The 15,112-nt window shown below is 34.8% G+C and overlaps 1 protein-coding gene across 2 annotated transcripts in view; it reads left to right on the top strand.

Annotated features, from left to right (window-relative positions):
* The window catches only part of trappc9 (trafficking protein particle complex subunit 9), a 224,263-nt gene that overhangs the window by 31,556 nt on the left and 177,595 nt on the right, over positions 1–15,112 (top strand). For both annotated transcript variants that reach the window (XM_058753279.1, XM_058753280.1), the window contains 2 exons: positions 5,893–6,019; positions 9,858–10,003. In XM_058753279.1, coding sequence (XP_058609262.1) covers positions 5,893–6,019; positions 9,858–10,003 — 273 coding nt within the window. The remainder of the gene's footprint in view (positions 1–5,892; positions 6,020–9,857; positions 10,004–15,112) is intronic.

The following is a 15,112-nucleotide window of genomic DNA, read 5'->3' on the forward strand; positions in this document are numbered from 1 at the left end:
TTTCACAAAAAACTAAAACAAATACCTAGTTAACAGATAATTTCCTCCTTTTGATGGATTTAAATGAGGACATTTATTTATTTGGACTACTGTGCTTTGAGATTATAGCCAGACCCCTCATCATTTACGAAGAGAAATATTCTCACCTACCCACTTTCTCTCAATCTCTCAGACACTTTAGTGTCCATTAGTAAGAATATGACTCACTTCGGCTCTGACTGGTCTGACGGCTTTTTAATCTCATTTTCTTTCTTTTCAAGATCATCTTTTTAACCAAGAAGCATTGATAGAAACCTTCAGTTTCTGCAATGACCACTTTTGAAACAACTGAAAAAAAGGAAACTGACTGTCATGATAATGTTGCATCTTAAAAAGGCTGAATTTTCTTTATATTTTACACTTCAAGTATGTAAAATAGAGATCATGATTTTTTATGATTTGGCTTCTAGGTTTCTGTAAATAGATCCAGTCAGTTTGAGAATTCTCCAAGTAGATGGACTTTTAAGTGTTTGGTTTTGGTTTTTCCCTGTTGTTATTTGAGATTAATGTTATATAACTCAATTGTAGGCAGAGATCCTGTCCAACGGCGATCCAGAGATGCACACGGGTCTCTTTCAGAGCTGTCAAACGAACAATGCACACAGAGAGAACATCTATTAAATAGTTGTTTTTAGATCTGAACTGTGTGGTTCACATGCATGTAAGAACAAAAAGTCTCTGTTGCAGTGGGCAATTTAAAGTGTAAAAGAAAAAAAACCCTGCATTCTGACTTTGTTACATATCAATTTTATGATTTTCTTGCATTTAATGGCTTTAATATCATTAGCTGCATCACACTCATTCTTTAGATGAACTGACTACCTCTAACCTCATCCGATGCCCTAAAATCACAGAGTATTAGAATTCATTTTTTTGTAGTCTGATCTCAGAGCCAGACGGGTTTTTGAACTATTATTCCCTCAACATGGGAGTTGTGAAGGATGTCTATTACACCTCTTCTCATCCTCTCCTTCCCCTTCTTGCCATCTCAGACGGCACTTCACCGTGGGCCAGCTGCACCCCTGTGTGAGGAATGAGAAATATCGACAGGACTGATCTTTCTTGGGGTCATGTTAAATCATTAATGGCAGCTATAAGTTAGTTCCACCTTTCCGTCTGCCACAGGGGCCAGCAATCTGCCAGCAACTATTTTATGAAGCTTTCAATTCCCATCTGTTCAGGATGCAAAGGATTCCTTTTGTTTGTATAACAACTAACCTAATAACAGTAGTAGTAGTAGTAGTATTTTAAATAAAACAAATAAAACAATGTTATATTTTAATATATATATATATTATAACAAGAAATCATTACCATTACTGTTTTTTCCCCATTTCAATTAATATTTATTAAGCCTTTTATTTTAATTTTAATTTTAATTATAACATTGTATTTTTTATATAAAATATCAATAATAATAAACAGTGATAACAATAATATTAAATTATTTATAATATATTATATTATTAATACAAAATGTTATTATTATTATTATTATTATAAATATTATTTACAATTTACATTTTATAATAAATAAATAAATATATATATATATATATATATATATATATATATATATAATATTAATAACAATAACAAGAATGCATTATAACATTTTCTATTTATTTTATTATTATTATTATTGTTTGTATTAATACAAATTATGTTATTAATACATATATGTATTTAATGCTATTGCAAAATGTTATTAATATTCTAAACATTATTATTATTATTAATCTTTATTTTATGTACTTTAAAAATGTCATTATGGCCGTCCATTATGTTTGTCTGTAAAATATTATAAATCAATACATATTATTATTATTATTATTATTATTATTATAATTATTTATGATTTGATTTGTTTATATTGTGTATTTATACTATATCTTATTAAAATGTTATGAGATTAAGCTATATTATTAATATTTAGTTATAAGTATTATATTATAAGTAGTAGTATTGTTATTATAATAAAGAAATCTGGCCATCCATTATATTTGTCTTGTCTGTAATGTGTTGGATGCCTGTTGCTCGGTGCAGCAGGGATTCTTTCTGAGCGTTTTGGATCTGATTGTGACTGCAGCGGGATCATTGGTTTTATCGGAAAGGCTGTGAGGTGTGAATTGATGGCAGAGTGAGGCCGTAAACATTTTTATAGACAGAGCAGTAAGTCAATACGACGCTCACCTGTGGAAACAGAGCTTAAAATAGACCAGTCGTTAGCCATGCACGTCTCTCCTCATGATGTAGGGACGCTCCGATTATTTGCCTTGTTAAATTTATATCTTGCTTTGGGCTGGAGACCTGTGAGCGAGGATTGTGGGTAATTTCACCCTTGGGGCTCTCGATGCACTTTAGATGCATTGATGATCTGCTGATTTATGAGGTGTGGTGTTGGCTCTTAAAAACAGTGATGTTTCAGGAAGAATACTAGTCTTGATAGCTCATCCAATCAGATTTTAGAATCATATCCATTTTATAAAACATGTTTTTACAAGAACATTTAACTCATTGTAAAGTATTTTCATAAGAGGTTTTATGTAGATTTTATATTTTATATATAACATTTGTGATAATGCTAATAATAATACAACAATGTTTGTATTACATTTATAATATTTTATAATAATATTAATAATATTATTACATATAATTAAAATGATATACAATTGTGCTCAAAATTATTCATACCCATGGTAAATATGATCAAAGGCGGCTGTGAAAATATATCTCATTAATATCATTAATCCTTTTGATCTTTTATTTTAAAAATTTGCAAAAATCTAACCTTTCATTGGAGAATAAGAATTTAAAATGGGAGAGAAATCTCATTGTGAAATAAATGTTTTTCTCTAATACACATTGGCCACAATTAATCATACCCTTTTATTCAATACTTTTTGCAACCTCCTTTTGCCAAGATATCAGCTCTGAGTCTTCACCTATAATGCCTGATGAGGTTAGAGAAGACCTGACAAGAGATCAGAGATCATTCCTTCATCCAGAATCACTCCAGACCCTTTAGATTCCCAGCTCCATGTTGGTGCTTCTTCTCTTCAGTTCACTCATTTTCTACAGGGTTCAGGTCAGAGGACTGGAATGGCCAGCAGAAGCTTGGTTTTGTGCTCAGTTACCTATTTTTGTTTTGGTTTTGATGTTTGTTTTTTGGATTATTGTCCTGTTGGAAGATCCAACCAGGCCCATTATAAGATTTGATTTCTAGCATGGACAGTCAGTTTTTTATTTTTTATCTGTTGGTATTTAATTGAATCCATGATGCCGTGTGTCTAAACAAGATGTCCAGGACCTCCTGCAGAAAAATAGGCCCACAACATTAAAGATACAGCAGTATATTTCATTGTACACATGGGGTACTTTTTATCCCTGTGTTCACTAAACCCATCTTGAGTGTTTGCTGCCAAAAAGCTCATTTTTTAGTTTCATCTGACCATAGAAGCCAGTCCCATTTGAAGTTCCATTCGTGTCTGACAACTGAATATGCTGGAGTTTGTTTTTGGATGAGTGAGGAGAAATATATTCAGAAATATATTTTTAGGTTTTACTCCTTGTGATGGATGATTAAGAGAATTTGGCCTTTGTGTTCCTCATATTTATAATTCTGTGAAACAGGAAGCCAAGGGTGGACAACTTCATGTTCCTAGTCACCCTGGTGTGATTAAAAAATACAAATGTGAATGGGAATATACTTCATATTAGATATTTTAATCATAAGAATTTGTAGAGGCACCAATAATTGTGGCCATTGTGTACTAGAGAAAAACATTTATTTCCTAATTTACCTTTTTTTTTTTTTTTTTTACTTCATTTAAAGGTTGGACTTTTAAAAATATTTTAAATGAAAGATCAAATAGATAAACAATGCAGACTTATTTTCACAGCCTCCTTTGAGCATATTTACCAAGGGTATGAATAATTTTGAGCACAACTGTGTATATATAGGCCTAACTATGTATAATATACTACTAATAATAGTAGCAGTAATAATAACAATAAAATACTATTAACAGTGTTATTTAAATTTGTTTTTAATTATTGTTGTTGACTTGTTTTAGTACATTTTATATATAAAATAACATTTTAGTGTTATATTTTTTTGTTTTTAGATTTCATTTAGAAAATAAAACTCTCTCTCTATAAATGTATTTATATTATTATTTATGTTATTATTATTATTATTTATATTTATTTATTGTTTATTTGTAATTTACTTTTTTTTTTTTTCAAATAATTTGAGCTAGTGTTGTCACGGTAGCAAAATTTCTGTATTCGGTACCAATACCAGTGAAAATCCACAGTTCTTTGTACCGATTTCAGTACCAAAGCAAAACACAAAAACATGCTTATTAAAAAACACATTATTTTTATTAATAAAGTTAAACAAAAATAAACTGTACAAAAATCAGTGCCATTCTTTATGCTTATTTAAACTTGTTTCAAGTTTTTCCACAAGTAATAACAGTATGGAGAAAAAAGTTTAAAAAAAAAGTAAAGTTTCACCAAAACCAAAATTATATTTCTGCTGCCACTGAAAAACAACTGTAAACTGTTGTTTGATTTTGGGTTTGCTGGTGTTTCATGATCTTCCTCAGCCTGCAGCTGTAAAAGGAAAATCTAATATACTTAAGTAAAGCAATGGGCTGAGTCTGACCAAATGCAACATTAGATCATTGACTCCAGCTAAAATATAACATTTCAGTAAATAACAAACCTCAGCTTTTAAAATAAATTTAGATAAGATTACATATATTTTAAAACAAGTATATATCATATAGATGGAAACTTTAGTATTAAAAACACTTTACAATAAGATTCCATTTGTTAGATAACATGACTTATCAATAAACAAAAGTTATATAGCAATTATTCTTCTAGGGTTCATTTCAAAATTTACTAATACATAAAATCAAAAGTTCAATCTGTTAAAATTATTTAATGCACAATGAACCAACATGAATGATCAAGTGTTTGTATTAAATAACATTCACAAACATGTAACAATATATTGTTCACTCACTGTAAGTGGATGTTAGATAATAACATGAAGTCATGTTAATGAATGGTATTATTGTAAAGTCTATACAGGAGATAAAATTTGACTGTGCTTTCATTTAATCCAAACTGTGTACATATTTAATTTTAAAGGGCTTTTAAAACCTGCTAGTTATCCAGCCAAGAAAAAAACTAACTAGCTAAAAAAAAGCCCAGAACTGCTGTTCTGACGGACTGATGTGACATAAACACTGTTAACCATTTGTACATTCTCTAACACGCATATTTTAGATTCACAGTTCATTTAAAAGCCTCTGGTGTGCAAAAATATTAAATACCATCATGTCCTCCTGTTTTTTTTTTTTTTACCCTAATAAAAAAGGCACATTAAATGGTTAATAAAGAAACTTCATTCTAATGCTCATTATATTAGCGTTAGCCACGCTTATGCTAACGATTAACTCTGCTAATAACGGTGATGTTTATTTCAATCAATAATATTCATAACAGAAGATCTAAATATTAAATTGAAACTTACCTGCTTGAACTCTTTCATTTGATCCGGGTGTTGGTCTTTAAAGTGTTTTGTTAGTTTGATGTGTTTCCTCCTTTTGATGTCGCCCTGTCTCTTTTATGAAGATGAAATCCTTTCGGATAGTGCATCAAGAACCAGGTTGACCAGGTACTCGGTACCACTGGTACTTAAAAAAAACCTGGTACCGTGATGTTTTCATTTTTTTAGTACCGACTTGGTACCGGGTTATTTACAACACTAATTTGAGTATGTATGTTGCTGTCACAGAAATAACAATACACATTCTCTTTCTCTCTCCACAGAGAAGAAGGAAGTGACCCAGAGTCTGGAAAACTACACGTCAAAGTGTCCGGGTGGAATGGAGGTGATCAGCCTCCCTGACGGACTCAAACTTCCTCCTGTTCCCTTCACCAAACTGCCTATCGTCAGGTGAGAGAGCCTTTTTCCCCTGACATCCTTGTATCAAACACAGTCATACTTTAATTTTGTAAAACCATTCTAGTCCTACTCTGATCTAAACAGGCTGATTTTGCTTCTGCCTCTTTAAATATTTCATATGTCAATGAGATGATTTGCATATGTGGGAGGTGATTGCATATGTTAATGAGCTCAGGGTTGTGGCTTTATGCAGCTTAGCTTCAGTTAATGGTTTCGAGTTGTGAGTGTTACTGTACATCAAACATTCTTCAGACTATTTCGAAATATGTCAGTTTTCCATGAAAAGAAAATGTTTTATTTTTTATTTGAACACATTTATCTCAGGCTTTTGGTGTATTTCCACAGCTCAGTGTCTGAAAAATGACTCATCTGAACTCTAACTTTGGTTTAAAACATCTTTGAAGTTTGTTGGCCTGTGAGCCATAAGAAAGTTGTATGAAAATGAAATAGGCAGCTTTCATTTGTTTTATTCTCCCCAAATTAAACATTTTAATGGGAAGCGCAAAACTTCACATATCCTTTCATCTGTCCCAAGGAAGTTGCTGATGTTCTTTTTGCGTAGGAAAGAAAGGCCTATAAATGTGTTTAACAGATGTATTTCATAATCCCACCAGTGGCTAAAGCTCAACATGCTCGTTTGATTGAAGTCTCCATTTCTCTAAGCGCTCCTCTCCAAAGAGCTTTTTTTTTTATTTTTGAGTTGTTCAAATGCCTTAATTTATTCTTAAAGGGATATTTAATTCTAAAACTTCAGACAAGGAGTTTTTCTCCTGATAGTTATCTCCCTCTTCACATGTCATTAACATGCAGCATCTTGCTCGCTGCCTGCTGCCAGAGTTTACACAGAGGGCGAATTTTAGACGTTTCTTTTAGAAGTTCCATAATGAAATCTTGCCGTTTCGTGAGAGAGCTCGTTGTCTTATAGGAAAGAGTAAATGTCAGTGTTAAACTGCCCTGATAGCTGTTCAGAGATGTTGTTGCTCTGGCAACAGTGTTATGAGACATTTAAGCTCTAAAGCCGAGAGGTTCGTTGTTCAGAATCAAGTGAAAGTTCAGAGCGATTCTATTTTTTTGACTCCTCGTGTCCTTTTCTTTGAATATCTGAGAACAGGAAGGGTAGAAGCAGAACTGAGGAGTGCTGAAAGCTGGTCAACGCTTGAGAGCTTGATTTAGAAACTCAGAAAGAACACATACTTATGCCAGTCTATTTTTTTTTTTTTTAGAAAGCACAGTCTTGGTTTTTAATATTCTCGCTTTCTTGCTTCTTACAAATAGCTTCTGTTATATAAAGTGGTTGCTGGGGTGAAGTAGTTGGTTGCTAGGGTGTTTCAGGGTGGTTGTTAGGTGGTTTCTAGGATGTTGTGAAAGGTTTCTAGCATCTTTGGGATGCTTGCTAAGGTGTTTGGATAGTTGTTAGGGTTTTTGGGTGATTGCTAAAGGTTTGGTGTGGTTTTCTAGGATTTGAGGTGGTTTCTAGGGTGACTGGAGTGGTTGTTAGGTGGTTGTTAGCATTTGGGGTTGTTTGTAGGGTGTTGTGAGTGGTTTGTAGGGTCTTTAGGGTGGTTGCTTAGGTGTTTGGGGTGGTTTCTAGGGTGACTGGAGTGGTTGTTGGGTGGTTGTTAGCATTTGGGGTTGTTGCTAGGGCTTTGTGAGTGATTATCAGGGTTTTAGGGTGGCTGGTTAGGTGTTTGGTGTGGTTGCTAAGGTTTTGGGTAGTTGTTAGGGTTTTGGGGTGGTTCTTTATAGTTTGGGGTAGTTTTCTAGGGTTTGAGGTGGTTGCTAGGTGATTTCTTGTGTTTTGGAGTGGTTACTAGGTGGTGTTATGGGTGGTACGTTACTGATTTCAGTCCAGTCAAATTAGACTTTTTTTCTATTCTGATCTGTAGATATGGCTTCAGTATAAGTCTGTGGAATTTTTTTTATCGTTCACCAGGTGAAAGTTGTAAGTCTGATCACATAGAGTACCAGCACACCTCTCACTTGATTTGAGGAATCATTCATGTCCAATTGACCTATCGGTAAGCCCCTCCCCTTGAACGCAGACTATCCAATGGCAGTCGAGTATCAGTTGCACGGGGAGCGGAACTCGGACATCTTTAGGTTTCAGCGCCATAGAGAAACATTAGAAGATCCGACGCTCGCATCAGTTTTATGGTTTATGCTTCAAAAATGGAAAAACGATGTGCCTGGGGTACTTGTAACACTGATTCCAGGTATCCTGAGAGGATGAGCAATATAATTTATTTTATTACATTTCAGAAACAGAGCAAAATGTCCCCAAGTATTCACCCCAATACAAATGAAGACAAAAACGTTCATTTTCTGGTTGTCATACACTCATTAAGTTACAATTTTCATCTGCTCAAGCAGAACATTAATGTTATCTTGTGCTTTAGCAAGGTATCTCTGGCTAAAACTAGCTAACGTTAAAGTTAATGAGTCCATGCTAATGTACAAACCTAAATAGCGGACTGTTCTCGGTGTTGGTCAAAAACATAAACGAAAGGTCTACATTTCAATGCTCCTCCATATTAAACTGGTTAAATGTACATTAATTTAATCGTTCCCTGCGATACATGAACAGTGTTGATCCTGTATGTTGTCATCTGCGATCGTGATGACTGACCGTAATATGAGACTTCTCCGCTTGCATTGTGATCTGTAAACCCTTGCTTGAGTTACCCACCGTATTTATTTTTAAATATTTTATAAATCCCTCCATGGAATATTTAATTCCCATTTGGTGGCCTTCTGTGTCCAAAATTGTGCAAAAACATCGTCAGACAAGGTTTTCACGCTGCAGCTGTCATTGTAAGACAGTGAGCAATTCCCTTTGTTTGTCCGAGGGAGCAACAGTAACTAAGGGGGGCGGGGCTTGCCGATAGGTCAATTGCACAAGTACTGTGGGAAGAGTTATGTGCCGAAGTTTAATACTTGGGGTTTGTAGATTAACTTTCCAACATTTAACCGGATAGTTGATCCAAAAATAAACATTCTATCATCTTGTCCGTCCAAAATATCATCTTTTTGGTTTTGCTAAAGAAAGTCAAAAGGCAAACAGGTTTGAAATGTAAATCATTACAGAATATCAATTTTTTGGTTGAACTATCCCTTCAAATATGGGTGATAGTAGTGCTTACTTGGCAAATGACTATTGTCCGCATGAGCACTATTGCTGAATATTTTAGAACATGTGTTGTTAGAGCAGGGCTCTTAATATGGCAGATTTTTTGTTTAAGCTTTAGAGATGACATTTATTATTATCGACATTTATAAAATATCGCAAAAGTTTTGCACAAATCTGTAATGGAAACCTTGCTACGGAGAATTATTACAAACTTAAATGTTGTGAAATCTAATTTTACATCCAAATGGTTGTTAATCTACACTTAATGGACACTTAAGCACCAGAGTGTAGTTATAAACTGCGTAATTTTGGAATCATTATAAATGCTGTTTCATAAATTGCACAATACCGTTCAAAATTTTAGGGTCAGTAATATTTATTTAATACTTTTATTCAGGATGCATTCAATTGATTAGCAAGTGTCATTCATAATTTTACAAAATATTTTTATTTCAAATAAATGCTGTTCTTTTTTTAACTTTCTCTTCGTCAAAGCATCCTGAAAGAAGTATATCATAGTTTCACAAAAATATGAAGCATCTCAACTCTCAAAGTCAACATTGATAATAATAAATGTTTCATGCAAATCAGCATATTAGAATGATTTCTGAAGGATAAGCATAAGACACCTTTCAGGACCTTTCTGCTTACTCAATATGCGAAACAGGCCTAACTCTCTCTGTTTTTCGCTTGATTCTTTAGATCTGTGTCTCTGTTAAACCTGCCAGTGAGTCTGCGTCCTCATAAGGTGAAAGGCCTTCTGGGACAAGGCATGTCCAGCGCCAGCCCATTCATCTACTCTCCAATCACAATGCACAGCAGAGGAGACGAGCGCTCGAAGAAGATCGGTGAGTTTTGTTTTTCTTCTCGGATCTCTCTTAAACTGCTTCTGTGTGAGTTATTGTTTTCTCTGAGACTTTAATTACGGTATATTAGCATGATCTTTGAGTTTTCACCTCACGCTGTTTATGCGGGCTGGTATTGCTCTGATGGGCTTCGGTAGCGATCTTAATTACCGTTTAAAAGATTCTAAACTAAACACACACCATTGTGCTTCCACGTGGTCTGTTTGATTCATGTTTATGACAGGCGCTGTCATTAAGTTGTCTCTTTCCCTGTTGGCAGTCGGAGGCGGCTGGAAGGAGTTGAAGTGTTTTCTGGATCTCTTAAGCAGCATCACACGGCACAGGCTCTATTATTTATAGACTTATTAAGGCAAATAGCAGAACACATTGCCACATTAAAAATACTATGCCAGTGTAGTTGTTTAAAAACTCAAACCATGGTGACTAGCTGGTACTCTGACGGTATTACAAGCTAAAACTGTGGTGCTTTTATAAAGTATATACCATAGTATTTAGTACCATAGTACTCAAATGAATGTACGATGAAATATACCATGGTATATAAATATTATAATCAAACAGCATCATGATATACATCAAAGAGTCGCGGTACAGTGGTGGTAATACTGTGGTACTTAACATTGTTTTGATTATATTCATATACCATGGTATTTACATGTAGATAGTACTTCATAATTCTTACATGCTAGTCAACATTTGAAGCGGATCAAAACCTTTCATCAAAGTTGTCATAAACCCTAAAACCAAAATGCGTTATTGTCTTAGGACAACTTTGATGAACTTTTTTGATCCACTTCAAATGTTGACTACTATATATTATTGATTTAACTCATTTAAATCATTTATCTCATATAGAATATGCTTCGTTATTCATACAACATAACGTTAATATTACGACTTATAGGCTATCTGCACAAAATACCCGAATGCACATGAACGTGTCTGAATTAACTCCTTTTGTGCAGATGTGCAGAAACAAAGCAACTAAAGTCGTTGCAAAGCAACTAAAGCAACGTTTAACATAGAATTTAACATAACATATATTATATATTAGTCAATCAAAACATGTATAAAATATGTATAAAACAATATATATTGTTTTATACACATTACACCTATTAGTGCTGGTTATTATAATATAATACATATATAATATAATATAGGTTTTGGCATTGCCATCCAGAAAACGTGGTTTTTACTTCTTGATACTTTTTTGAAAACTTTCCTATCAGCTTTGATGTCGAAGATATATCACTCTAATAATCATTCACTCAGTCTTTATGTCAGTAAAATGTCTATTTATAATTCAGGCTCCTTCAGATTCATATTAAATTCATGGACTGTATCTAATCTCTCACTCTGGGCGTAACTTTCTCGAGTTCTATTGTTTTGTTGTGGATTTTTTGGTGTATTTTTGGATCGTAAGGGCCCTGAGGAACTGGCAAGAATCTTATGAAGACAGATGGCTGTTCAGTGTGAGGTTGCCCCGACTTTTCAAACAAATCATGTTGTATAAGAGTCAGATGGCTGTTTCCAGCCTGTCTTATTTCATTCTGCCAAAACCCACCAACGTCTGCTGTGAGTGCCCGTTTTTATTTTTATTTTTTTCATGTGCTATCCCATGTCCACTTGGATACTCCCAATGGTCCCGATTTCACTCTCAATTACGTCGGAGTGGTTAGTCAACTGCTGCCGTCACGGGTCGTGATTAGTCACAGGTGGGCGGGGAGAATTGACACAGGTGGGCACTTTCCTGAAGGCTTCGTCTTTCTGCTGTTGAAGCGAGCTTTAGAGTTGCCTCAATTTCCGGTTGATTACGCAAGCACCTAGATGTCAAGAGAGAGTTTTCCAAAGAGGGATGGAGGGAGCAAGAGAATGAAAGAACGAGGGAATTCACATTCAGAACAATCATTCTGGTCATCTACATAATTGGATCATGTCCAATGAGGGTTAAATTAGTGCCCTGTACTTCCCCTTTTGAGTGCGGCTTTACTGAAATGCCACTTGGACTTGTTTGGCTTTGGCTTAAATCAAACCGGTCAGATCCTGCTTTATTTTCTTTTTAAAAAATGTCGACATATTCGCCTTTTTAGTGGCTTTTGCAAGTCAAGCAGCACTGTTTTTTTTATTGTTTATGCTTACTTGTTAGTACACTGTAAAAAAATGATTTTTCTAAATTGTAAGTAAAACAGATCATTGAAGTACAAGAAAATACTATTTGTAATGTCTAATTCTATGTGTTACTTGCCGTTTCTTTGAGTGAAAATTGTGTTCAGTGTAATTTTAACATGATTTTATGAAATTGGTGAAAAAATCTTTAACATTAAATATGACTTGGCTCCCTCTCTGTTTTCAATGGCAATGCTCTGCTAATGTGAATGACTCTTATGAGCTGTTTCTTTAATGAATTGTTCAGAAGATACCAGTTTGAATCAGTCTGATGAATGCTTTACTGAATGAACTCACTGAATCAATGTGACTCACTCACTCCACGTTTTTAGTGTTTTTAGTGTTCAGCGATGAACGTATCAAAATGAAGCATGTTTTGTGTACTTAAATGGATTAATTCACCCCAAAATAAAAATTGTCATCATTTACTTTTTTTGGTCCATATAATAAAAGGATATTATAATTTTTCAAAATATATTTCAATACAAGTCATACAGGTTTGGATCAACACAAGGGTGAGTAAATGATGACAGAATATTTATTTTTTGGCTGAACTATCCCATTAAGGTTCTTGAAACTTAAATTAGTATTATTAACGGATGTTGTTCTGGTGAAAATGTCTTTAAAGATATGCGTTTGAGTGTTTTTCTTTGTAATGAATGCCACAGACTGGACATGTTACTCTCCAGAAAGGCTGTTTAGAGACTTTCCAGGTCACATCTGTGTCCAATAACCATTTATTCACTCTCCATTTGCACACCTGTCTAGTAATCACCAAAGTGCTTCACCTCACAGTCGTGACAGGACGTCACTGCTCTCATATTCCTCCAACACCGGCGGTCGTGTTTCAAATCCACGAAATCCCGTTTTCCTCGTTTAGCAATTTCAATTATTCATTCCCTTCTTGCTTAACGGCTCCCACACACTTTGCGGTGTCAAACGTGGCTTGTAAACGAGCCGCATTATACGATCCTCCTCCTTGTTTGATTGGTACAAGCCCGCTTAATAACTTCCCAGAATGCCACAGGCAGGAGGGGATGTCACGCCTGTCTCGGGGTAAGCCGAGCACCCAAGGCTAACGTCTCTGAGTCACACACTTTTCCTGACAGAAAAATCTTTGGGCCGATGAAAAATGTCACTTGTTTGTTGTTTTGCCGTCAAGGCTTCATTGGTTTGAATATTTTATGTGGCGATGACGCCGCTCTAAATTTGGCCAGGCTGCTTGTAATGAGCACCCTGGTAAACACTCCTCAGTTTGATCTGAGAACTGAAAAGAACGTTTGCATTGATTTTGGATAGTGTGTCTGTTTCTAAATCTGTGGTGTGTATACTGTATGTAAGCTAGTTAGTGCGTGTTTGTGCCGAATCAACTATAGATGGTGTTTTCTTTGCTGTTCTGTTGCTCTCTCATTCTTGCCAGAAAGCAGTCTGACTCACACACACACACACATACACACACACACACACCAGATGTCTCTGGAGAGAAGACCTTTATCAAAGCGAACAGCCTCCACAAACACACACACCGAGGCAGGGATTGCGTGAGGTATGTTGAGTCGTGCATTAACTAAATCAACAAGGTATATGTGCATAATTGTATTTGCCTGAATTTGAAGCATTTGTCTAATTATTTTGAGAAGTTATATTTTGTGTGCGACTTGAATAGGGATGAGGGAAATCACAAATAAATGATCAATTCTGGTTCCATTAATGATTCGGGAAGAAATATTGGGAAGAAAATGCAACTCCTTTGCCAAAATATGAGTGAATTTCTTGTAGATAGTGCAGAAACTTTTTAATGACTTTTCATCGTCTTTTTAGGGGTGGCGTAAGTGTAATTCAATAATTGGCCTTCTGTGGAACACAAAATAAGATATTTTGAAAACTATTTTTGCATATAATGAAAGTCAATAGGGATGTAATGCCATTTTGGACCTTTTTTTTCGATTCAGTAAAACCTGGCTTATCAGAATAACTTTTGTAATATTGATTCCATAAAAAGAACCAGCCCATAAGACTCTTTTGTTCATGAATGTTTTTGATTTGACGCATAAGAATAATTTGATCTGTAGCATTTTAAATTCACTAAAAAGAACCAGCTTACAGTACAAGAATCTTTTGTTTGGGAGTCAAAAATGTCTTTGATTTACTAAAACGAACCACTTATAAGAATCATTCTTTCTAAAAGGTTTTCTAATCTCAAAAAAGTAATAAATAAATGCATCCATAAGAATAATTTGTTCAAGAATCTGAAATGTTTTTGATTCACTAAAAAGAATTGGCTTATGAGAATAATTCGTTTGGGTAAAAAAGAACCAGCGCATGAGATTCACTCATTCTGAAATGCTTTTAAATTAGTAAAATGAAGTGGCTCATAAAATTCACTTAATTGTGGCTTGGGGACTGGAAGATACTGGGTGCTGTTCATACCATGCTGTAGATTCAGTAGTTGTGAGATGATAATTTAGTGTGTTTTACACTCCTGGCTTTGCAAAGAAGAAATCCTGCTCATATCCCAATGGTCCTGCTTGTACTACAGTACATTATTTTCTTGCAGTGTTTAAACTCTAAACCCTGTTTACACACCTGTGATTCAATCTTTCAGAAAGCCTGCAGCTTTTTGGAGTGAAGCCATGGGTTCAGCCCAACACGAATCTCACACCTTGATCCAAATACAATTTCAGGAAGTTCCATTGGAATCTTCTCAAGCTTTGTCTCTTAGAAAGCTTTCCATCTTAGAAAGTTTGACAGCCACCCTCACAAAAGCCACCCTCGCGAAAGCTTCCATAAATTTCCGGGCGACTTGGTTCTCTGGACAGAACCGAGAGTGAATTGTCAGCACTGAGGGGCATTTAGAGTTTCGGCCCGTTCTTCTCCTCCTCTACCTCTCTCATTTCTGCCTGTGATCAGATATCAGAGTTA

This window comes from Onychostoma macrolepis, chromosome 19 (assembly GCF_012432095.1).
Source record: "Onychostoma macrolepis isolate SWU-2019 chromosome 19, ASM1243209v1, whole genome shotgun sequence".
Lineage (NCBI taxonomy): Eukaryota > Metazoa > Chordata > Actinopteri > Cypriniformes > Cyprinidae > Onychostoma > Onychostoma macrolepis.